Here is a 23,914-nt window from a genome sequence, read left to right on the forward strand (position 1 = left end):
CTGCATCTATCCAGCCCTAAAATCTCTCCACTGGTTACCAGTGGTTGCAAGGATCAAATTCAAGACCCTCTGCATCATCCACAAGGCTTTATAGGGCCTCGGACCTCGATGCATCCATCTTTCTCTTCCTAAATACCCCCTTGCTTGAGTCATTTGGTCCTCTAGCTCCAATTCTGCAGAGCAGACGTTTCTCCAAGCAGACAGTGGGGGGGATAGATCTCCATCTTCGGCAGGAGCCTCCCTGCCCCTCTCCGACTTGAGCCATCTGGCTCCAGAAGCTTCTCAAGACCTTCCTTTTCTCCACCTCCTTCCCTCTCCTCTTCCCTTGCTAGTCTCCCCCTGCTGCTGCAACTGGTTGCCTGTGTCCCTTATGAGGCTTACTGGGGCCAGGCCCTCCTCCGACCAGTTCCCTGCCCCCCTCCCCCTGCACACGTTTTACCAACACTTGCCCTCTGGCACCCTTCCCTGGTGAGCATACTGAGTCTTGTCCACCCCAGTACTCGCACTAGTTGACCCCCACCCCTTTGCCCCTCTGTTCTCCCTTTAGCACTTGCCCAGCCCCTCGGGTCCGTCCCTCCTGAACTTCTCCCTCTCCCATTCCTTCGCTCTGATACCCCCTCCCTCCTGCACTTATTTTCTCCTGTCCCCCTAACCCCTTGTCTTGTGGTGCCTGGAAACACTTTTTGCTCTATAGGCACCATACAAATGTTCAATAAAAAATAAATATGAAAAGGAATGTGGGTCAGGAAGCTCCTTATGTTTACAAAGACAGTTGGAAAGCTCAATCAAAATTGCTGTTACAGGTTCTGTTAGTGCTAAGTCCACATAAAAGACAAGCAATGACAGGTCCTGTGAGCGAACACCCTTGATTGCATTGTATTGTATAAGGTAACCTTAAGACAATAATCACAAGGATGAGTAAACACCAGCTGGAACGTCGGAGAGGCCCACGAACCCTGGTGACCAAACATGGACCCACAAAGGCTGTAACTATAAAGGCATTTTAGGTTAATACGTAAGACTCCTCCTGACAAGAACAACTAGTGATTACAGAATGGTGAGGAAAACAGACATCCACACAGGAGCTGGACACAAACGCCACATCTAGCAATCAATAGGGAACAAAGAGGGAAGTGCAAGGGAAAGTAAAGAAACCGGAGCAGGTAAAACGAAATTACAAGTGCAAAACCTCCCCTCTCACCACCCAGGGAAGGAAAGGAAAAGGGTACAAATTAGGAAATCTCTCATTAAGGGTTGGAATCAAGTTTACACTTTAGAGCAGGGCAAAGTAAAGGAATACATAAAACAGATGGGGCTGCACAGCAAAAGGAAAGCAGAAAATACTAATAAGCACACTAAATTCGAAATACGCTGTTCCAGGAACTAAAAAATTAGGAACTAGACACTAAGTATAAGAAGTAGGAACATGTGACTGGTGAGAAACAGGAAAACTGCAACAATGACAAGCTCTGCACATAAGCTAACAGGCTTTTAAATCTGGGTAACTAGCACATGCCTTGGGTGTGCAGTTTGCTAGCACCTGCCAGGCACAAGTGCTCCTTATCCTCTGCCCAAACTTGTCCTACAAGGGTGGAGATGAAGCAGAGGGCCAAGCCTTCTGGGAATCTGTCTTTAGATTAAAGCAGTATTCTGGCTACCAACAAGCTGAAATGGCTACGTAAGGGAAGTGAAATGGAAAATGTGGATTTAGAGCTCCCAAATCACCACAGCACTGGCTCGTAAGGTTTGGAAGGAAAATCTAATGGAGAATAAACCCCAAATCGGGCCCTCGGGTGGTGGGAACGAGGGCGAAGGGAGCAAATTGTGACCGTGGGTTACCTTACTAAAGAGGGTGGGGGGTCAAAAGTCCAAAGGTTCCCCCAAAGCTAGACTGGGCCAAAGCCAACAGGTACATTCATTTTTTTAATGATCAAAAATAGTAATCTTTATTTCCTAACAAGAAAGGAGTAACTCTTGATTCCTAGTCCTCTAGTAGGGATCACCGACCAGATTTCCACCTCCCATTGTCGGGTAAGAGTAGTTGGAGGGATTGGACTATGTGCAGATTGAAACCTTATGGTGATGTTCCACTAGTAGTAAGTAAACATGTCCCACAAACGAATATTTACAGAAACTCGACCCCCCGATAAGTGGGGTGGGGGGGCACTGGGGCACTACTTAAATCCTTGGTCTGGGTGTACGTAGTCTAGGGTTGCTGGTGCAGACCGTTCTGATGCATTTTTGTGGGTCTGGCTAGCATCAATTAAAGTGTCTCAATCTAGAAACCGTTCCAGAGACCCAGTGGTTGGACTGCACAGATAAAGAAAGGTTACTACTGTGACTCCCATAATAACTAGCTCCCAGGACACTGCAGGCGGGGTGAGTGGGTGGATTGAACCTGGTGAGGCAGGCTCATATCTTGCAGACTGTAGAATTCAAGCTCCAGCAGTGCCCCTTCTTGGTGGAGGGCAGTTGCTGGAGGTGGTCAGTTTATTGTCCCACAACAGTGTTCTGCTAACTGTCAGTCCTACAGGCGAGATGGTGCCAGTTATACTGTTGATGACCCTTCAATATATGGTCAGTCTCTGGCGTTCTCTAGGGATACTTCAGAAGTCCGCCAACAGTGTGGGTACAATGCTGGTTAGGTCCACTAGTCTAACTGAGTAAGGCAACCATTTAAGTGCTTCCCGTCTTGCAGATATTCACAGGTGTATGGTTTTAACAATATTTGTTCCTCAGTAGCAGTGTATCAGCTTTCCACTGCATTATCTTTGGGCTTCTGACGTAGTTCATGTAGGTGACTTCCAGAATAGTGCTTTAGTCTCTCTTAATACTGAACCTGGGCCAGGTGCTGTCCCATCGCACCAACAGAAAGAATCTGCACCCTTCAGCTAGTGAGTGAGTGTCCAATCAGGGGCAGCTAACTTTCCAACATCTGCCCACCAACAACCCTACCTTGGCTGGAATGTGGATAGTGACCCGACAGTCCCAGCCCCAGTTTAAGGCACACAGCACTGATCAGTAATCCAATGCTCCACCCCACGAAAGTGCATTAGCTTATTTGAATGTTTAGGGCCTGCGAGGGCAGCAAGATGGGCAAAAAGCTAAATGGCAGGAAGGTCTGGGCTATTTACCAGAAGGAGCAGCCATCTTTGAGAATAGCTATCAAAAAAGCGTTTAGGGTAAAAATAATCTTGCATGGAAGTGTGCAAGAAAAGTGTAAATCGTGGTTCGCTGCCATCACGCTGTCTTGGGCATATCCCAGAAGCAATACAAATATTACAAGGCAAAAAGAAAATGGGACAGTCTCCTGCAATGCTCCACTGAAGTTGGCTTTTGTTGCAGTGTAAAAAAGGAAATGGGAGAAACTTTCCTAGCACTGGCAGCTTTAGGGCCACACCAGTGCTAATCATTTGAGTTGAACAGGTAAGTGAAGCTTAAAGGACTGCACTGACCCTCAAATTACTTAACAAATGCTTTGGGGGCTTCATTGAAATCCATAGAGGAAAAGTTATTTTTTTTTAAACTATATTTTCCCTAACAATAAGAGGGTTCTATATTATTGTGCTAGTAATCTTTTGCTTACACTTAAGGATGTGGTATTTATTGGCTTGCAGCCCAAGAATCTCCAATTTTGTGGTCCGGTTGTAGGCCAATAGTTTGCATGAATCGGCCATCGGCATCAGATTTTACAGTTTGTGAACAAGCGGAGTTCCACTCCTTATTGCAACTAAAGTCAGGCCTTTTATCTCTGACTCTGAGCATAGAAAGGCAGTGTTGTGCCTTGAAGAAACACACAATTCAACTGAGGAAACTACTGGGATTTCATTATCATCAAGGCTTTATCACTTTGTTAAATGGTTCCAGAAATGGTATTTAAACACCAGATACAAATCTTCAGAGGCATCTAACTTTATTCAAAGGTAGCGAATGGGTTTCTTTGTGTTGTCCATTTGTGCCAGCCTGTGGTTTTGTCTCAATCTGTTTTTCTGCCAACCAAAATGCACACCATACAGAAGAGAGATGATATGGCATTTATAACGCGCCTATACACAAGTGTTTCTACCCCTGTCACTAGACTTAAAAAGTAACCTCTGTTTTTCAGCAAGTACCAGACCAAAGTCTGTAAGCCCAACTCGTATAGAACTGTCCTAAACCACTTTCACAAACTGGACAGGGAAATTAAACTAGGACCAATTGTGCTTTAAAGTCTTAAACATCACCCAGGACTTAGATTTCTGCACTCAGTTTAGCTCCACAATTCAGTTCACTAACTCAATTTATGCATTAATGTTCTTTGTAGAAATTTCATTCCGTGTGTGGCAATGTGGGGGAAGCCTTGAAATCATCCCATGCAGCAGGGTCGGCCACGTCTTCCGCAAGCAGCATCCTTACACATTTCCAGGCGGCAGCGGGACTGTATTTGCCAGGTAAGCACACTATTGTCAAGCCATAGTTGATTACAAACAGCTGGGTGAAATACTGTTTTCATGAGGTGAAGCAGTACGTTTCCTAATTTCCTTTGAATATATTCTAATGCAGGCAACATGTTCTGATAATCTGCTGTTAAACATGAAGGAGGCTTCAACAGTGCATCATTCTACACTTTTGTTTCGAAGCTGGAATGTATGAATGCCTATAGGGTCTCATTTGAAAATATACTAAAAAATGCTATTAATATTAAAAATGCTGTTACATGTAACTTAATATTTTCTTGGGTCTTGATGGAAAAGTAGAACTCTGCCCTATTTCACCATGTCTTTGAGCTTGTCTGCCTAAAAATATGATTGATTACTAAAGCTATGAGGATGGGTTAACTTAAATTGATACAAGGACATATTCAAACACAACCAGTGGTCCTTTCAGGATTCCTTAATTTGATACGGTTTTAGGATTGTAGCGCCAAGTTCACTACTTGGCTCAAACCGCTGGGCTGTTGTACCCAACAATGTTATTTGCTTCTTAGTCCAAGAGATCTAGCACCCCTGGAGGCCAGCTTAATTTTTATCCCACGTTTTCATGTTGGGAGTCCCCTTGTTTGGCTCCTTGAAATCCTGATGGTGGTTCTTCTAGTTTTTTGATGATCGTCTTTGTTTCTTCATCTTTACCCATAGCCGGTTCAGATCCAGTTTGTCGTATCTCCAGACCGTGTAAGGCCACAGTCTCAGACTCGGGCCTTCACTACGCACCATGACAGAGGCTTCCAGGAAAAGTCTTTTATAGGCCTCCAAGTGCGGCCTTGAGATCTTCATCGAAGATGAGCATCAAATGCATTTACTGCCTACAATGTGGACAGCTGTCCCATCTGTCAGTCTTTCTTCTAAGAACTGGAGAGATCATCATAGGAGGTTGGTGGCCTGGCTTCAAGTAAAGGCCTCTGACTCTGCCTTCGTGCCCAGTCATACCTTAGCAAAGGGCCGGTAGATCCAAAGAGCGCACCCCTCTATTAAGAGGTAGGCATCCTTTGAGGACCCTTCCCTAGGGAAGATAACAAAAAAGGTGAAACCATGTAACGCTGCTCCTTCCTCTTTGAAAACTGCACCTATGACCACCATGTCGACCACTGGAGAAGCGTTAGCCTTTTCAGAGAAAAGGCGCTTGACAACAACTTCTCCGTTGACGGACCATGCACCACTAACGGGCCAGGATCCTCCTGCAAAGTGCAAGTTCTCACACTCGTCTGAGGCATAGATCAGTCGACGTCCTTGTATCTGCTACGACAACGAACATCTCATTGACTACCTTGTATTTGACCATTTTCATCCCGTTGCCGGCCACAACTACCGTCACCACGGCTCTTGCCCCCATATCCAAGATGGCTCTGCCTCCAAGACCTCCTTCAACTCCATCTGTTCCAGCGGCAGCTAGGTTTTGGTCGCCATAGGCTCCTGTTAACACCTCCTTCTCCAAGGGTACAGCTGTTCCCTTCCTACCAAAGCCAACCAAGGCCAAGCAGGCCATCACTCTGTGCCTTGTGGGTATCTCCTTAGGCAGCCCCAACGGCTGTTGATTCATCTATCCAACTTTTCAGACGAGCCCCTGGAGGGTTTCTACTCTGACCAAGAAGGTGGGCAGGAGGAACATGACCCCATACTTCCTAGGCCTTAACGCTCTCCACAGCCTGCTCCACCGGCTTGGCCAACCAGCCACTGGCCTCGTCGATTTGTCGATGAACATTCTGTCCACTCTACACACAGTTGTATCGGAACTGCAGCAGGATCTGCCTCCAGCAATACCCCTGCCTGCTGCTTCTAGAAGTCCACCTTCACCATCACAGCCTCAACTGGAGCCCCCTCATCAGACCCTGTCCGCTCCTCACTAGTTTTCCATTCCCTTCCTATATCCATAGTGTATACTGCAGCGCATACGGATACAACACGGGGTACTCGGTGGGGGGGGTTTACTGATTTCCACTACCTAATTCCTGAAGGTGGTGGACCACCGGACATTCACTTGCCCGCCACGGATTCTCCACCGGAAGAAATTGGCTCTCTTCATTTCGATGCTTACACGGACTGCCAAACTATTCAATCTGGTCCTTGAAGAGAAAAAGAAAGGTTTTCTTTTTGAGAGGCAGGTGTCCTCCATGAAGATGGTGGCATCCATTCCTCTGTTGGATGACATTCGGAAGGAAGGCCTGTTGGTCACAAAAAAACCTTTCTCATCCCCTCCTAGGGTGGAGCTACTGGAAAAGTACAGATTGCCTGAGACCACTCCTAAAGGCCTTGAGATCCAAAATGTGTCTGGACTCAGTTTCAGCTGCAGAGTGAAATTGGTCATGCAATCCCTCTGCCCTTGTATGGTTACCCCCCTCCCCCCAATCTGGAGGGCAAGAAGCTGGATGCGGCTGGCAAGCGCATCATTACGACTGCTGCACCACAATCAAAGTTGCTAACACTTTGTCCGTTCTCTCGAGGTACGATGGAGAGCTATGGTATAAGCTGGGCCCATCATTGATTTCCTAGCAGATGACAAGAAGGCCGAAGCTTCACCTTTATTCCACAAAGGTGAGGTGGCTTTTCTACGCGATCCCCGTCGCCTTGGACATCGCAGACTCTGGTTTCTGGGAAATGGGCAATGGGGCAGCGCTATGCTGCTAGCAATGGCTCAAAGCCACCAACTTCCGGACGGAAGTCCAGTCAAATGTGGTGGACATGCCATTCAATGTGGTGGACCTGTTTGGTAAAACTGTGGATGGCACCCTAAAGTCCATCAGGACTGACACTCAGGCAGTATGCTTCAGCAGCAGAAGCAGTCCTTTCGCTCCTCCAAGAGGTGCTTCTCAAGGTCTTCAAAGGACTACAGGCCATCCTATCAGTCCACTCGTTCCAGCACTCAAGCTTATGGGGATGATCAGTCATGTGGGGAGGGAGAGGGGGAGAAATGCAGTGTCGTTGTGGGATGTCCTCCAGGACGCAAACATCAAAACAAGCCTGACTCGGCCAAGGGTCTGCAAATCCACTTCAGCACCCCGGTGGGAGGTACTCTGTCTCAACTTATCAGAAAGTGGTGCAACATCTCCATCGACAAATGGGTGCAAAATATCATCCAACAGTGTTATAACCTAGAATTTTGGGAGAAATGTCCTCCCATACTCCTACGTCCTGTCCCTGTTCCTCCATACTGCATGGGCGTCCCTCCCAAGGGACGGAAGACAGAACCTTTTTCACCAGAAAAAACATTCTTCCCCTTTAAATTTAGAGGCGCTGAAGGTGTGGCCCAGGGAGTATGCGCTGCCTTGACTCCGCCCTCCAGCACCACACCTTGGTCCCCTTTTCTGCACCGACGGGAACAGGCCGAATTTACCAGTATTCCTGGGTTTGGCTTCGGCCATGTAATTCCACACGTGGATACTACTTCTTTGTCTTTGTTTTTTGTCTTTTATCATTCAGGTACTCTGTCCTCAGACGCCACGCTCCTCCCCGGCGCATGTAAATTTACACAGGGTTCAGCGGGTGTCCATCCTGTAACTGGCTCTTCCCAACTTCAGACCCCCATGCTCTCTGCCTACGTTGCCTTGGCCCAGACCACGGTTGGCAAGCTTGTGGCTTGCTCTCATCAAAAGCGCTGAGGAACAGACTAGCCAGGTGTAGGGAGCTCTTCTAGAGGTCACCTCCAGAGGACCTCAAGAACTTCGTGAAACACAGAGCCAGGCCCAAGGTATGGCTGCTATTTTCCATTGCACCCCGCAAAGCAGACTCCTTCCCAAGGACTCTACTGCGCGGGAGGGACCGTTCAAGTCCTTGTACCAGTACGTGCACCGAGGCTGCTGCAGCTACCGGCCTTCGGGCTGAGGGATCCTTGGATCCTCCCGGTAGTAGTGTTGAGGGACCGTAAGGTTCTTGTACCAGATTGTCATCAGAGGGGCTCTGCCCTTGTACGCAGCTCCACCGACCCCCGGGGTCGAGGGTGTTGCATCTACTGGGCCTAGGCCCGAGGAGCAGGGTAGGCCTCGTGATCCACACGCAAGAGTCTTGGAGGAGGCTGGGCCCAGCAAGCCAAGCAACACGTCACAGGCATGTGGCAGGCAGCTCGACAAGATTGCTGCCGCGCCAGACCGAGGCACCCGCCCAACACCATTCCAGGAGTTCGGCGAGGGATGAGTGTGAAGGTTGGACTGGCCTCAACCAGGTACGTGGCCTACAGCCTATCCTTCTTATGCGCAGGGCAGCTTCCCACTGCGACCATATAGGCAGGGTATGCAGCGGCTCCAGCAGCTCCCGGCTACCCCGTCAGTACCCCCTACCACCTCTCCGGGCAGTGAAGAGGGGTTATTTGAGAGGTTCCTCAGGTTCATGAAGTCACCTCGGATGGGGGTTATCCTCATGGACGCCATCAAGGAAGTCCTCCCTACGATGCTAGCAGCACCACAAGCACCTCCGCCGGCGTAGCCCCTGCCTCCCCAGCCGATTCCTCAGGCGGTTCCATACCAGCCTCTGCCTCCTCAGCCTCTGGCCGCAGTCACTGTGCCCCAGGCTCCGGCTACTCCTCCACCTCTGTAGGATACGGATGAGGAGGATCCGGACACGCCATCCTCAGCCAGGGCCTTGCATGAACGTCTTGCTGGGCTGGCAGAGTACCTGGGCCTACCCCAACTGAGGTCGAGCAGCCGGTAGAGGGGGTTCTGGCTGAAGTCCTCACACAGCGCCCCTCTGCCGGTTTTACTACATCGGTTTGCAGGTTTTCCACTGCAAACCGATGTAGTATCCCTGGCCAAGAAGGGTTGGCTCAAGCCCCACTCTGTCCAGCCTGTCAATCGACGCCTGGACGCCAAGTACAGGCAGATGGAGTTGGATACACTCTTGCTTGCGGCCCAGCCTCAGCCACACTCCTTGGGATCGCTGCGGCATCACTATACTCCAGTCGTCCTGAGCCGCCTCCTCTGCGGCGCTGCTAGGCACGGAGGAGATCTTGGAGGCGTACAGGAAGAAACTATTCCAACGCGTCCTTGCATCTTCGTCAGGCCAACGCAGATGCCATGCTGGCTGCCGCTAATGAAAGGTTATGGCGGGAAATTGCGGACTTCCTCCCGGATCTCCCTACGCAGAGCCAATCACCTTTTAAGGCGGGCCTGGCTGAGGCCAAGCTGGTGGCGCAGGACCTCATGGAATCCACAGGGGCCCATATTAACACCTGGCCGTGCCATCTGTATTGCCTCAGACATGAGAAGGACCGTCTTGCTCTGGGTGACGTAATTCAACCCGGACGTCAAGGAACGCATATTAGAACTACTGTTCGAGGCGGTGGGGGTGGACCTCTTCCACTCCACCACGGACGAAGAGCTGGACAAGAAGAAAAACAGCTCACGAATGGCCAAGTCTTTATCCATCTTGACAAAGACCACGCCCAAGTCGTACACCCAGTCACAGCAGCACTCCGATAGGGGGCTTACGTATGGAGGGTTCTGCAGCTTCCAGGAACAAAGATCCAGGCAGCCGGACCGCTTGCCGTCTCAGAACCGGCGCAAGCAACAAAAAGGGGCTGGGGGGGAGAGTAAGGGCTTTTTCCAGTCCCACTCCTCCGCGACAGCCTTCGAGGGCAAGAAGGCATGCCGCGCCTCTTCGGGTCCACGTGTCTCCAGTGGGGGGCAGGCTTGCTCTCCATGCACATTTCTGGTGCCAGAATTTCACTGACCCCTGGATCCTCTGTAGTATCCACGGGTACCGCCTACCTATCCCAGCCTCTCCTCCCTCCTCTACTCCCTCAGGTTGGGACAGCAACTCTTCTGGCGGAGATCCAGAGGCTCGTAGATAGCCAGGCAGTGGAGAAAGTCCCAGCCTCCCAGCGAGGCTTGGGCTGTTACTCAAGGATTTTCGCCATTCGGAAGTAGAACCAAGCGGGCCCGAGAGTTGTGCTGGACCTTTCCACCCTCAACCTCTCCTTACCCCTACAAAAATTGAAGATGGTTACGCCAGCTTTTATAGCGGAGACATTGTGCAAGGGAGGCTGGATGTGATCCCTGGATCTGAAGGGCGCGTACCTACACATCCCAATTTGGCAGCCCTGTCGTCTTTCCTATGGTTCAGGATCATGGGCTACCATTTTCTATACAAAGTCTCAATTCGGCCCCCAGAGTCTTTACCAGGCTCATGAATACGGTTGCTGCCTGCCTCAGAGCGCAGGGCCTCCACATCTACCCATACCTCGACGACTGGCTCGTCAGGGCTACATCTCCGGAAGCGGTTCACAACTCTTCCCATGCCCTTATAAACACACTGCACGATCTGGGCTTCTCGCTCAATCTCAAGAAGTCGCAGCTGCAGCCCACGCAGACTGACATTCTTGGGCCTCATCTGGGATACATGCTTCGAGAAGGTATTTCTGTCGGAGGACAAGATCTCGGCCATCAAGAGGGCCACCACCCACTTCCTCAGCAGAGAAGTGTCCTTGGCATGGTGGTACCAGCATCTCCTGGGTCTCTTGGTGGCGGTCCTATTAGCCGTTCGACACACAAGATTGTGGATGAGGATTCAGCTGTGCTTTGCGGCCTCATGGAACCAGGAGCAGGGCTCCCAATCCGAGATGATCAACGTTCCTCCATCTCCCCACCCGGACCTAGCATGGTGGTCCAAGGACTGCAACCTGCGGACAGGCAAGCCTTTTCGGCGGCCCACCCCGCAGGCCACCACCACCAGAATCCTCGCTCAAGGGCTGGGGAGCCACCCTGGGCGATCTCTCGGTCCACAGGACCTGGACTCGACAGGAGCAGGTATACCACATCAATTGGTTGGAGCTGAACGCCATCTGGCTAGCGCTCAGAGCATTCCTACCACTTAGGGGCAAGGTTGTCCTCATCCAGACAGACAAATCGACCAGCATGTACTACGCCAACAAGCAAGGAGGCACCAGATCCCCTCCTCTGTACAGACTTGCAATCAGCATGTGGGAGTGGGCCCTGGAAAAAATCTACCTCACGGCAGTCCACCTCCCGGGGAAATCCAACCTGAAGGCGGACAGGCTCAGCAGGTTGTGAGCGGACCATTAAGAGTGGCAGATAAACTACCTTGTTATTCAGGAGATCTTCAACAGGTGGGGTCATCACCAAGGTTGGATCTATTTGCCACATGATACAATAAGAAGAGCCCCAAGTTCACCTCCTGGCAGGGACAGGGTCCCGGCTCCCTGGGCAAGGCATTTCAGCTTCAGTGGAACGGCTTACGCCTTCCCACCCACTCTGCTGATTTACAGAGTGATTTGCAAGATCAAGGAGTCTCGCCAATTCAACATCATTCTAATAGCTCCATGGTGGCTAGCCAGGCCATGGTTTTCGGAGCTGCTCAGCCTCCTGAGATGCCTCCGATTCACCTCCCGGCAGGCCCAGCACATCTTCTGGCGCAGCAGGGGGGGGCAGGGTCCTCCACCCCACGCCTCAGAAACTAGTCCTCACAGCGTGGTGCCTGAGCAGGTAATGCTGCAGCACCGCATCCTCGCACAGGCTAATCTGGAAATCATACAGGGCGCTAGGAGCAAGGCTACCTGGGCCCAGTATAAAGGTAAATGGACCAGGTTCTGCCAAAGGAAACCGACCCGACCCCCCCCCCCCCCCCCGCCACCCCCTTCCCAGCATGTACTTTGGACGACATGCTCTCCTTCTCGGCGCACCTCGCCCGCTCGGGGGTCCAGGTAGACACCTGCCGTACATACCTTGCAGCCATCAGGGCTTACCGAAACTCGGGGGGGGGGGGGGGGGGGGGGGAGGGGAGAGGAGAGATCTTCTCATTCTCCAATCCTATCGTCAAACATTTGACGGGGGCTCGCAAGGCTCTGCCTGCCCATCAAGAGGCTGCACCCCGTGTGGGACCTTAACATTTGACGCACTTGGGGACTGTTCTGCATCCATACAGCCCCCCACCAGATCTTGAGAGCTGATGTCCGCACTTAACCATGCACTTGCCACATACTAGCCTTTATTTTACTCATCTATTCCCATGTACTGCACTTTCCTTTCCTCCCTTCCCACACACTTGCACGATCTGAATGACACCTGGCCTAGTAAGATCGTTGTCTGTCCCCCTTGTTCCCCCTCCCTTGCCTAGTCGTACCTTGAAACACTTGTGTTTCGACGTGTTATAAATATAAATGCCATTTCCTAACATAATCTTTGGCTCCCTGGCTCACAAACCATTTTAGCCAATGGCGTCCGCGGACATCGGGCTGGTCACCATCAAGATGGCCTTACTGGTCAGCCTCACCTCAGCTCATAGTCGGCGAGATCCAGGCGCTAGTCGCCTCGGAACCATATACTACCTTTCACATGGACAAAGTAGTCCTGCGGACACACCCCAAGGTGCCATCTGGCTTCCACTTGAACGAGGAAATAGTCCTTCCTACGTTTTTTGCCGATCCTAAGGACTAAGCACAGAGTGCTGCACTGCCTGGATGTCCGGCGTGCCCTGAAGTTCTACTTGGACAGGACCAAGGGATTCCGCTATTCGGAAGCCTTGTTTGTCACCTTCGGAGGCTCAACACCAGGCTATCAGGCCCCCATATCCCTCTGGATGGTCTCGACCATCAAAGGAGCATATGAGGGCCAGCACAAGCCGCCGCTTCCGGCCAACATGCATGCCCACGCAGTCGGGGCCAAGGCAACGGCCATCACATTCCAGCGCCATGTCAACGGCCATCACATTCCAGCGCCATGTCCCTTGGCAAGTCATAAGCAGGGCAGCCACTTGGGCCACTCCCTTGGCTTTCTGCAAGCATTACTGTTTGGGTGCCGGCTCTAGATTTGATGCAGCTTTCAGACAGGCATTTCTCAGGAACCTATTTGCTTAAGGAGGGTCTCCTCTCCACCCTGGGGCTACATTCAGTTGTAATCGCCCATGCAATATGGAGGAAAGGGGACGGGACATAAGAGTAATTATAAGTTACTCACCGTAGTGACTAACGTACTCTTAGTCCATAGTCCCCTTTCCTCCATACATCCCACCAACCTCCCCCCTAATAATACTGGTGTCACTAGGCAATGCTAAATCTATTGACGCTTCAATGGGGACTGAGGTATGGCGCCGGAGGGCGGAGTCAGGGCAGCGCATGCTCCCTGGGCTGCACCCCCGAGCGCTTCTAAATTTAAAGGGGAAGACTTTTTTTTTCTGGTGAAAAAGGTTCCGTCTCCCATCCCTTGGCAGGGACTCCGTGCAGTATGGAGGAAAGGAGACAAAGTCGCTAAAGTGAGTAACTTATAATATTTGCTCCACTCTCGGTGTAACCCTACTCCATCAACAGGGGTCTACACAAGAGAGCAGATGTGTTGTGGTCTTCACAAACATTTGACATGGATGTTTTAGTAAATATCTTATGCTTTTAGATTTACCTTAAAGACTAATGGGAGTTATTCATTTTGTCTATAGGTTATTAAAATTTGCATTACACTATAGAGAATTGAATTATGTTACAGTTGCCTTCTGTCCCATTATTTTAAATATGTATGTGTGAGACTGACTGATGAGGAGAATAGTTTGAGATTCAGTGCCCTGCAGAGCCTAGGAAGTAATTGAGTTTTCTTTTCCTTTCTTCTTTTGTCTGCTGTTAGATGAGTGGCACACCAGCGAAAACCAGCATTAGTACACCTGCAGGCAGTGTTAGATATACTTTACGCTATCCTTGTGTCTCCTTTCATTGTTTTGAAAGCAGCATAGGTGTTAGTCCTCTTTTGTGTGAACATAGAATTAAATGACCCAAAAGCTTTTGTTCCCATTTTACAATAGATTCTGAGTAGCATAGCAATGAATAAACCCCTAAAGAAGGCGATATGTAATACCTCTTGTGTACATTCGTTGAACTTGTTCAAACAATAAAGTGAAATGTGGAGAAACATCAGACCATTGCGGAAAGGGGGTTTACAATATTTGAGGCAACTTGCTAAAGTAAAACAGACTTATGTTAATTGGCTAAAATCTCATAGGTAAATGATGGCTTTGAGAGATGCTGAGAAGATGTTGTAATGTGTATCATATGTAAAGTTGCTTGTGCCTTTTGGAAGCTTGTCAAATCTCCTGCCATTCAGGGTTTAATTCACACTAAATTCTTTTGCAGATGGGGAGCAGGTGCAAGTGGATCTAGGTCACCTGGCCTAAGCCCTGCCCACCTGGTGCCTTCCTGCCTGCTGCTCTTTTTCACCACTTAGCAAGCCCCGCCCACCTGGTGCCTTCCTGCTTTCCGCTCTTTTTCACCACTTAGCAAGCCACGCCCACCTGGTGCCTTCCTGCTTGCCGCTCTGATTCCCTACTAAGGAGCCTTCCAGCTTCTTTTCCTTTGAGATGGGGAGCAGGTGCAAGTAGATCTAGGTCACCTGGCCTAAGCCCCGCTCACCTGGTACCTTCCTGCCTTCTGCTCTTTTTCACCACTTAGCAATCCCCGCCCACCTGGTTCCTTCCTTCACCATCAAGGTCTTGTGACCAATGCTGGATTTGACTTTTATGGACTTCATTCATTCACGGTGCGTCACTCTTTCTCAACTCTCATGCTGGAGTTCCTTTGCATCTTGTACTCATGGTGGCCCTGAATCATGCTGTTCCCATCTTCATTTTGTATCCTGGCTTGCAACATTGCGTTACTACTGACTTCTGCAATTGTATTCGCTCTCCACTCTTGCTTCTCCACTCTTTGTGACTGCTTACACTCTTTTCTCTCCACCTTTCCCTTCTCCCTTTTCCTATCTCCTCCCCTTACTTTCTTCTATGCACTTTATCAGAATTGTCCCTGGACCTAATATGATAGCAACCTCGTCTGTTTCCTTCACCCTCCCATTACGGTTTTTTTCCTCCCCACCACCCCTCCAGCACCATCTGAAATGTCGTCGGGCCTAGTATGAAAGTCACTGGTTTTGTTCCTCCCCTCCCATTACGGTTTTTTTCCTCCCCACCACCCCTCCACCCCTCCAGCACCATCTGAAATGTCGTCGGGCCTAGTATGAAAGTCACTTGTTTTGTTCCTCCCCTCCCTTCCTGCACCCCTCTCCCTCACCTTTTGTTTTTCTCCGGCTCTACTAGAAATGTCGTCGGGCCTAGTACGGTAGTCGCCTGTCTGTTTGCATTTCCTTCCCACTCTCCCACTCCCTTCCTTCTCTATGTCTTGGCTCTTGCACTATCTGAAATGTCGTCAGGCCGAGTACGATAGTTAATTTCACATCCTTACTGTTCATGGCCTGGAAGAATGTGGTTGTATTTTCCCTTGTTCCCTCCCTTGCCTTGAAGTGCTTTGAAACACATAGTTTATTTATATAGTGCCTATACACAATCATATCATAACCAATTCCTGAGGATAAATGGGGGGAGCATTTTGCTATGTTATATGCTAGTTCTGCTAGGGTAGTTACTTAGCCCAATGTAGGGGGGGTATTGTTATAATGCTATTGTTCTAGATGAACGGCTGATTTTTAATCTCAGCCAGGTTGTGTACCCTTTGCTATACGGCACAAATTGGCCATGATTTCTCTCCAATCTCTGGTAGATCTGCAGGAAAGGCAGATATGGAAATAAACCTGTAGTCTTTACGGGTACAGGTTTGAAGTGCCAGTTCCCTGTATGCGCATATGAAAATTCTGTTATTCATCATGGGCACCCATTAGCCATATGGGCAGGCCTGTATAGCGAGACCAGATTGACAGCGGGCGAGAGTGGCTGTTGATAGAGGAACACTTGGGTTTAGGTCAGTTGATTGCTCTAGATGTGTTGGGTCGTCTGATTGGTCGAGTGGAGTGTAAGGTTACAAGATTTTTAGTAGACGCAGATGGGTTAGTTGAGGGAAGCGAGGGTTGCATCGGAGGGTGTAAGGGTTGGCATATTTTCTCATACTCGCTCTTATCTGTAGATTACTTCTATAGATTCTGGTGTGGATCAGTATAGCGCATCCGGTTCCACAGATCAGCAGATGTCCGAGTGGTAGTTTAATGCAGTAGTCTAGATTGTCTGAGGATTTTGTTTAAGTTTAGAGGTACTAACTGCGGTATGGTATCAGATTGTACCCATTTCTATTGAGAATACAGGAAATATATGGGGGGTGGGGGTGCTCTGAGTCTTGTATGCTTGTTCATCCAGTTAGGAGTCGTCACTGGGAGGTTGTCACTGGGAGGTTGTCGGTTGCATCGCTGATAGATCTTTGCATCTATCAAGTTGGTTGGTTGAATAGCTAAGTCTTAAGCTCTTTCTTGCTCGTCAGGTGGCTCACTTTTAGGCACAAATGTTCAGGTAGGTTGTTCCAGAATTTAGTAACCAGGAAGGATGAAGAGGATCCTCCTTACTGTTTCTTTCTGAGGTTTGGGACTAGGCTAGAGAGTGTTGCTGGGCCTTCGTGTTTGTGAGGGAATGTAATGCTGGAACTGGCCTACAGGGAAATGGGCCTATGGACAAATCAGAAACACAAAATGTTGGTGTGGGACACTTTTTGGAGCAAAGTGGGCCACTTTTGTGGCAAATGTGGGCCGGTTTGATGAGTTAATTCACTGTGCGGCTAGTTTTGGTCAGTGTTGCTCAATAAATATTCTTTAAAATGCACAATTTGCTTCACATTTTATCAAACACACCCTTGAGTACTATTCAAACAGTGTCACAAAAGGAATGAATTGCCATTTGCAGTTGTGGGCCACTTTTCCATTGGTGCCCAAGACAATTTTATGGGCCAGACCGATCCTGCTGGAACGTCTTTATCAAGGTGTGCTAGGAGCGATGTGCAAAGGGCAATATTTTGAAGTGAATTATTTTCTTGATTGGAGCTGGTTTTCTTCATCCTGAGCAGCAGTCTTGCTGCTGCATTTTGACCTCTTTGTGGTTCCTTGACCTGTTTGTCTGGATATTACTGGTGTAATCGTAGCCATGGTTCAGTAGGTGAAAGTTAAGGCAGAATGTGGCATGGCAGGTGAAGTTGGAAGAAACTGTTTCTGACGATGGCCTTTACCCAGAGTTCAAGTGTGAGGGTGCTGTTCGTTATTGTTCCTAAATTCTTTACTGTGTTGGACGGGGCTGGTCATAAGCCCATCTCATCAGGCCAAGGGATGCTGGTAGTGTTCGAGGATGTACCATTGGTTGAATCAATATTTTTATTTTGTACATCAGAATCAAGTCACAAACTCATCAAATATTACATGATGTCAAATTCAAAACAATCGCCATGGAATTATAGATAGAGTAAACGTGCAAGTAAGATTCATGAAAATAGTGCAAAATAAATAAAAATTACTAAATTAAAGGGGAAGGGTGAAGGAAAAGTACAACGCACAGCAAATGGCATTAGCTTCATTTGATAAATTTCATCCATAAGTATCCAGAAATGACTCCCAAATGTCTGTAAATTTATCATAGTTTCCATACTGCTTGTAAATGGCTTTCTCATAAGTGGATATGGTCAACAGTTCATCCACCCAATCATCGATACAAAAGGAGATTGTGGAGTTCCAAGCACTCAGGATAATTTATTTTGCCATCATACAGGCCCGGAGTAACCATACTTTCTTACAGAAAGGCAAGTCCTCCGATGAATATGCATCTCCCGATGCCTTCATATTAATAGTGTAGCTTAAAACCAGGCCCAGTCTTTCACAAACACCTTTCCAGACGTCCTTTGTTTTAGGACAGTCCCAGATTAAATGACTTAACAAGCCTCTCGCCATTTTGCTTTTCCAATATATGTCATTGTTCATAAGGGGCCTTTTGTACATGCGCTCCGAAGTCCAATTTGTCCTGAAGAGAAGTTTGATCTGTGACGCTCTCAGGCCCTAATCCATGCTGACTAGACTAACATTGTTGCAACATCTTTGCCAGCAACTCTGATCAATTCTTTCACCAAGTTCATTAGCCCAAACATTGGCCAGCTCGGGAAACCCTGCTGCAAGTGAATAAGAGTATGCGATACATCGTTGCAGCTGGCTGTGTTGCACTTCCGCTGGCCACCAATGCCTTCCATGCTATATTCAGATACATTATTTGTGCTGGGTCTATTTTGGCAGCAATCATTGCCCTGGGCTGTCGGTAATCCGCATACGTGCAGCCTCTCCAATCATAGTTGTCACAGCTATGCAAGGGAACCCATTTTCCATCCACAATCAGATCTTTAGTTATTTGATACCCCCCACCACCTCCCACAAGCACCAGGGTGGCCAGAAGAGCACCTTCCCATCAGCTACAGATTTTGACAGATTGATGCGTCCAGGAGCAGGAAAGGGTCCCTTGCAATAAGGCATGATATGTTGCCCCAACATTCACGCAGAAAGGCTGTCAAGGGGTTAACAAGACAAGGTCAAGTCACTGTTGTCAACAAGGCTTTGGGAGCCAAATGCAAAGCATTGTTAAACTCTGCTATAACCTCATCCGACAGATCTTGTTCAGAGCCCACAGTCTGGTATAGGTGCCCAACGGAAAAGGCTAGATGATGATCAAAGAAGTTAGGCAAACTCCTACCACCTTGTCTCAGCTGCAATTGCATTTTCCACAGAGCCAGCCTTGGCGGTTTGCCATGCCACTGGAACTTTTGTAAAGCTCTATCCAGTTCTTTAAAGATGCTTCTGGGCATTTTAATAGGTAGCATTGAGAGAATGTAATTAATTTATCCTTGGGGCCAGGTTAATTTTTATGCAGTTTATTTAACCCACAGCGATAATTTCAATAGTGACCACATTTCCATATCGGAATTAATCTTGGGCATTAAAGACTCTGTTTATTTTTGGCAGCCTCGCAATCTTAGAACAGATCCAAATACCCAAGTATTTTACTTTCTCAGGGCACCATACGAAGTCAAATTAGGTACATGTGTGCCTCAAGCATTAGTTTATCGGCAGGTTCTCAGATTTGGTCCAGTTCACCTTGTAGCCCCACACTAAAAAAGCTGAATATTGTCCATGAGATGTGGAATACCGGTGACCCGGTCACAAAGTAGGACCAGCAAGTAGTGTGCATAAAGCCCCATTTTATTAACACCTACTCCCTTTCCAACTGCACTAATAGCTTCATCTGATCGCAGCATCACTGTCAGAGGTTCCATCGCTAGGATAAATAGTAGAGGGCAGAGCGGGCATCCTTGCCTAGTCCCTCTATTCAGCTTGAAGGGATTTGAGATCAGGCAATTAGTAAGTAAACTGGTATTAGGGTCAGTATATAAAACCTTCACCCATTTTCTAAATTTGTCTCGAAACCCATTCTCTTTAAACACTCAAGGGTATGACCACTCAACCCTATCAAAGGCCTTTTCGGCATCAAGAGAGACTACCACAGCAGAACACATTTGCTTTCAACCAATAATAGCCAGAAGCAATTGCCTCATACCTGCCTGTGAGGTTCATGATACAAAACCCACTTGATTAGCATGCACTATTGATGGCCCAACGTGTTCCAGTCTTGGCCAGGATCTTCGCCAGTAGCTTACAGTCGATGTTAATCAAACGGATAGGTCTATAGCTCCCACATCTAGTTGATCTGTCCTTCTTAATCAAAACTGTTAACAAGGCATGCCGCATAGATTTCTTAGGTTTTGTTTGGGTTGAGTTTAGTCTGTTTGCAGTCATCCATGCGCCCAGGAGTGCTATGCATGTTTTAATGTCTCAGTTGTTAATTTAAGGACTGTTCTGGAGTTAGATTTGTGTTGTCCACGTAGTTTGTAGCCAGTGATGGCAGATAACATCGATGAGGTCTAAAAGGGGTGTTGTGAATATGTTGAATAGGAGGGATGAGAAGGTGGATCCCTGAGGTAGTTTTGCATGTTGGTGGAGGAGATTGGCATTTGAGTGGACCCATTACCATTGTTTCACTTCTGCCTCTGAGGAAAGAGGTTAGCCAGCATAGGGTGGCTTCTTTAATACCAAATGTCTTCAAGTCTTCTTAGACGGATCCTGTGCAAAAGTTGTCGACAGCTGTTAAGATGTCTAGTGGGATAAGAACGCGCTTTGAATTGTCTGCCTTTTTTTTTAAACTTCTTTTTATTAATTTCATAAACATAGAGATCAACATAGAGGGGAAAAAAACGACTTTGAGGGGATTAGGTCCTCCGATGTAGTCCATATCTATGACAGGTAATGTCCACAGCTGTGCTGCTTCGGAAAATCTTTGGCGTCTGCGTCCTGCGTCGATGACATCGATGCGCCGTCCCAGAGGACCTCCTCGGACGGCCGACGTCACCCGATGTGATAAGTAGGACGCACGACGCCCATAGCCTCAGTTCCGTTTTTTCCGCGAACGTGTTCGCTTCGTGAATCTCGGTACGCCTCGACTCGTTGGAGTTTGCTGTTTTCAATTCTCGGTTCGTTGAACCTGTTCGGTTTGTTGTGAAGACCTGTTCGTGGCGATGTCTTCGTCTTCAACCCCGCGTCCGGGTTTCAAGAAATGCGGGGACTGTGGGTCCAAGATGTCGGTCACGGACTCACACGACGCCTGCCTCTGGTGCCTCTGGGAGGCCCACGATACGGACGACTGTGTCGACTGCCAGTCGCTCACGCCAAAAGCCTTGTGGGAACGCAAGAAGATGCTGTCGGTAGGCCGGGTGTCTAAGCCCCGGAAGTCGAGGTCTGCGGGGCTTTCGACTGATGACTCGAGGGGCGACTCTCCGTGTCATCGTCGGAAGTCCAGTGGGTCTCCTTCCAGGAGTCGGTCTCGCCACTCCTCCGTCTCTTGGAGGCATTCCCAGAGGCACTGGTCGCGGGAGAGGTCCCGCTCAGACAAGGGTAGCCGTTCTCGCCATGCCCGTTCCAGGTCCCGGTCCTCGACGCGCTCGAGACCCCGTGATCCTGTGCCGTCTTCGAAGATGATGTCGACGCCTGTGGTGCCAAGGTCATCGATTTCTCTTGAGGCTCCGCCTCCGAGGGAGTCGTCGATGCCGTCGGCGCCTTGGTCGTCGAGAGACACGCTCGGAGGCCTGTGTCGACGCTGCAGCTGACGTCGACGCCTTTTCTGTCGGCGCCGACTCGTTCGGTGCCCTCGACGCCTTTCGAGGCGGTGGTGTCGGAGGGGCCCCGTGGCACGGGGTTTGCCCCTAGAAAGGCTATGGCTAAGGTCAGGCAGTGCTTTGGTCCACAGAGGTCTTCCTCTCCCCGCCTGGAGTACATTTCAGAGGGTGATGAAGGCTCTGATGGGGGCTTGGTTACGGTTACGGTTCCTGATGACCTTCTCTTGGGCCATAGCCAGTTTGATGATCTGCGGCAGTCGCTGCATGATGCCAGTGGACTGGACACCTCTCCGGAGGTGGAGTTTTGTAGGCCGGAGCCTGGCACTCATGCCGATTCTTCATATCGGCGCCTTATGTCTCGGGTTACCGAGTACTTGGGTTGGTCAGCTCCCCCAGGGGAGTTCGTTCAGGATGATCTCACGGACATCCTTGATCTCGGTCCAACCACTGACCCGGTTTTGCCTTTTCATATGGCTCTGCAGAGAAGGGTGGCGGCGGCTTGGACTGCTCCGGAGAGTCTCCCGGCAGTGGGCAAGTCTTTGTCGCGAAAATACCGTCCAGCCAGTAGCGACCCCTGCTACTTGTCTAGGCACCCCACTCCGGAGAGTTTGGTGGTGCAGGCGGCTACGGCCCCAGCAAAGCGGGCGTCGTATCCTACCATCCCTTCGGATAGGGACGACAAATGTTTTGACGGCTGGGCGAAGAAAGTGTTTTCTTCTGGTGGTATGGCGCTTCAGGCGGCCAACTCCATATGTGCCTTATCTCGTTTCACACACACTCTGTGGAACTGCGTTGCATTAGCGGCTGAACATATTCCCGAAGGGGACGAACGGGATGGTTTCCTTGCTATGGTTCAGGATGGCAAGGATGCCATGTGTGAGGCCGTTCAGTCGGGTTTGGACTTGGCGGATTGTGTCAGCCGGTCCATGGCGGCGAGCACCGTAATGCGCAGGTTTGCGTGGTAGCAGAAGTCTGGGTTCGCTCCTGATGTGCAGTACCGGCTCCTCAACATGCCCTTTGACGGTGAACACCTTTTTGGCAGCAAGGCTGACGAGAGCCTTGAGAGGTTGCAGACCTCCAAAGCTGCAGCAAAGTCGTTGGGCGCTGCAGTTCGCCAACCTCCGCCTTTTCGTCCTAGGGGACAGCAATGGAGGGGAGGTTCCTTTCGCTATTACTCGTCCTTCAGTAAAGCGAGAGGAGCTAGCAGTCAGAGGCCATCGTAAGAGTGCCAGAGATGGAAATAAAGGTACTCGAGGTGCCAAGGCCGCTCGGGCAGTTGCCTCTTTGCCCTCGGGCAACGCCGCAGCCGCTACCACTCAGTCATGAGGCCAGGTCCCATGGTTCGCCGGTTGCGGGAAGGCTGGCGCAGCATCTTGTAGAGTGGCAAGCCATTACTTCGGATGTGTGGGTTCTGGAGATCATAACCCAGGGCTACTGTCTTCCTTTTCGGCAGAGGCCTCACGACAATCCACCAGGGAGCCTCTTTGAAGAGTCCGGATCCGCTCCTTTTGCAGGAAATTCAAGCCCTGCTGGAGAAAGGCGCATAGAACTGGTGCCTGTAGCGGAGAGGAACAAGGGATGGTATTCCCCTTATTTTTTGATTTCGAAGAAAGACTGGGGGATTGAGACCCATCATGGACTTGCGCAGTTCGAACAAACTCCTCAGGAAGGACAAGTTCAAGATGGTGACTCTTTCTCAAGTCCTCCAGGCCCTTCAACTTCAGGACTGGTTGGTGTCTCTCGACCTCAAGGATGCTTACTTCCATGTGCCGATCCATCCCAAGCACAAGAAGTACCTGAGGTTCGCGGTTGGCGACTCGCACTTTCAGTTTCGGGTCCTGCCGTTCGGATTGACCTCCGCCCCGAGGGTTTTCACCAAGCTCAAGGTGGTGGTGGCAGCGCATCTCGGGAAAGGGGGTTTCACGTCTACCCCTACCTGGACGATTGGTTGATCAGGGGGAGCTCTCCCGAGCAAGTCCTGGGTCATCTGTCCGTCACCTGCCACTCCCTTCACAGGCTGGGCTTCTCCCTCAATTTAAAGAAGTCCCATTTGACACCAACGCAGCGGCTCCAGTACATCGGAGCAGTGCTCGACACGTCCCTGGGGCAGTGTTTTCATCCTCAGGTGAGGGCTCTTCACATTCAGCAGATGGTGCACAAGTTTCAGCATGCCCAGAATCTCCCAGCGTCCGAGTTCTTGAGACTGCTCGGCCTCATGGCATCCTGCATTCTTCTGGTGCCAGAGGCTCGTCTGCGGATGAGATCTTTGCAGTGGGCACTCGAGCTCCAGTGGTCTCAGTCCTCCGGCAGGCTGTCGGACCCAGTTCAGGTGCCGTCCTCGGTAGCCCGGGACCTTCTGTGGTGGGCCGTCGAGGGCAATCTGATGAAGGGGGCCCCATTTTGGCTGCCCTGGCCGGAGGTGACGATCGTGACAGACACATCCCTCACGGGATGGGGAGCTCATGCCAACGAGTTGACAGTCAGCGGTCGTTGGTCTCCGTCGGAGTCTAGACTCCATATCAATCTGTTGGAGCTGAGGGCCGTCAGG

General features: G+C 49.8%; 1 protein-coding gene across 2 annotated transcripts in view; it reads left to right on the top strand.

Moving 5' to 3' along the window:
- GALNT2 (polypeptide N-acetylgalactosaminyltransferase 2) overlaps positions 1–23,914 on the top strand; it is a 762,087-nt gene that overhangs the window by 650,033 nt on the left and 88,140 nt on the right. For both annotated transcript variants that reach the window (XM_069606912.1, XM_069606911.1), the window contains one exon: positions 4,304–4,430. In XM_069606912.1, coding sequence (XP_069463013.1) covers positions 4,304–4,430 — 127 coding nt within the window. The remainder of the gene's footprint in view (positions 1–4,303; positions 4,431–23,914) is intronic.

The sequence above is a fragment of the Ambystoma mexicanum genome, chromosome 4p (genome assembly GCF_040938575.1).
Source record: "Ambystoma mexicanum isolate Mex_15411 chromosome 4p, UKY_AmexF1_1, whole genome shotgun sequence".
Lineage (NCBI taxonomy): Eukaryota > Metazoa > Chordata > Amphibia > Caudata > Ambystomatidae > Ambystoma > Ambystoma mexicanum.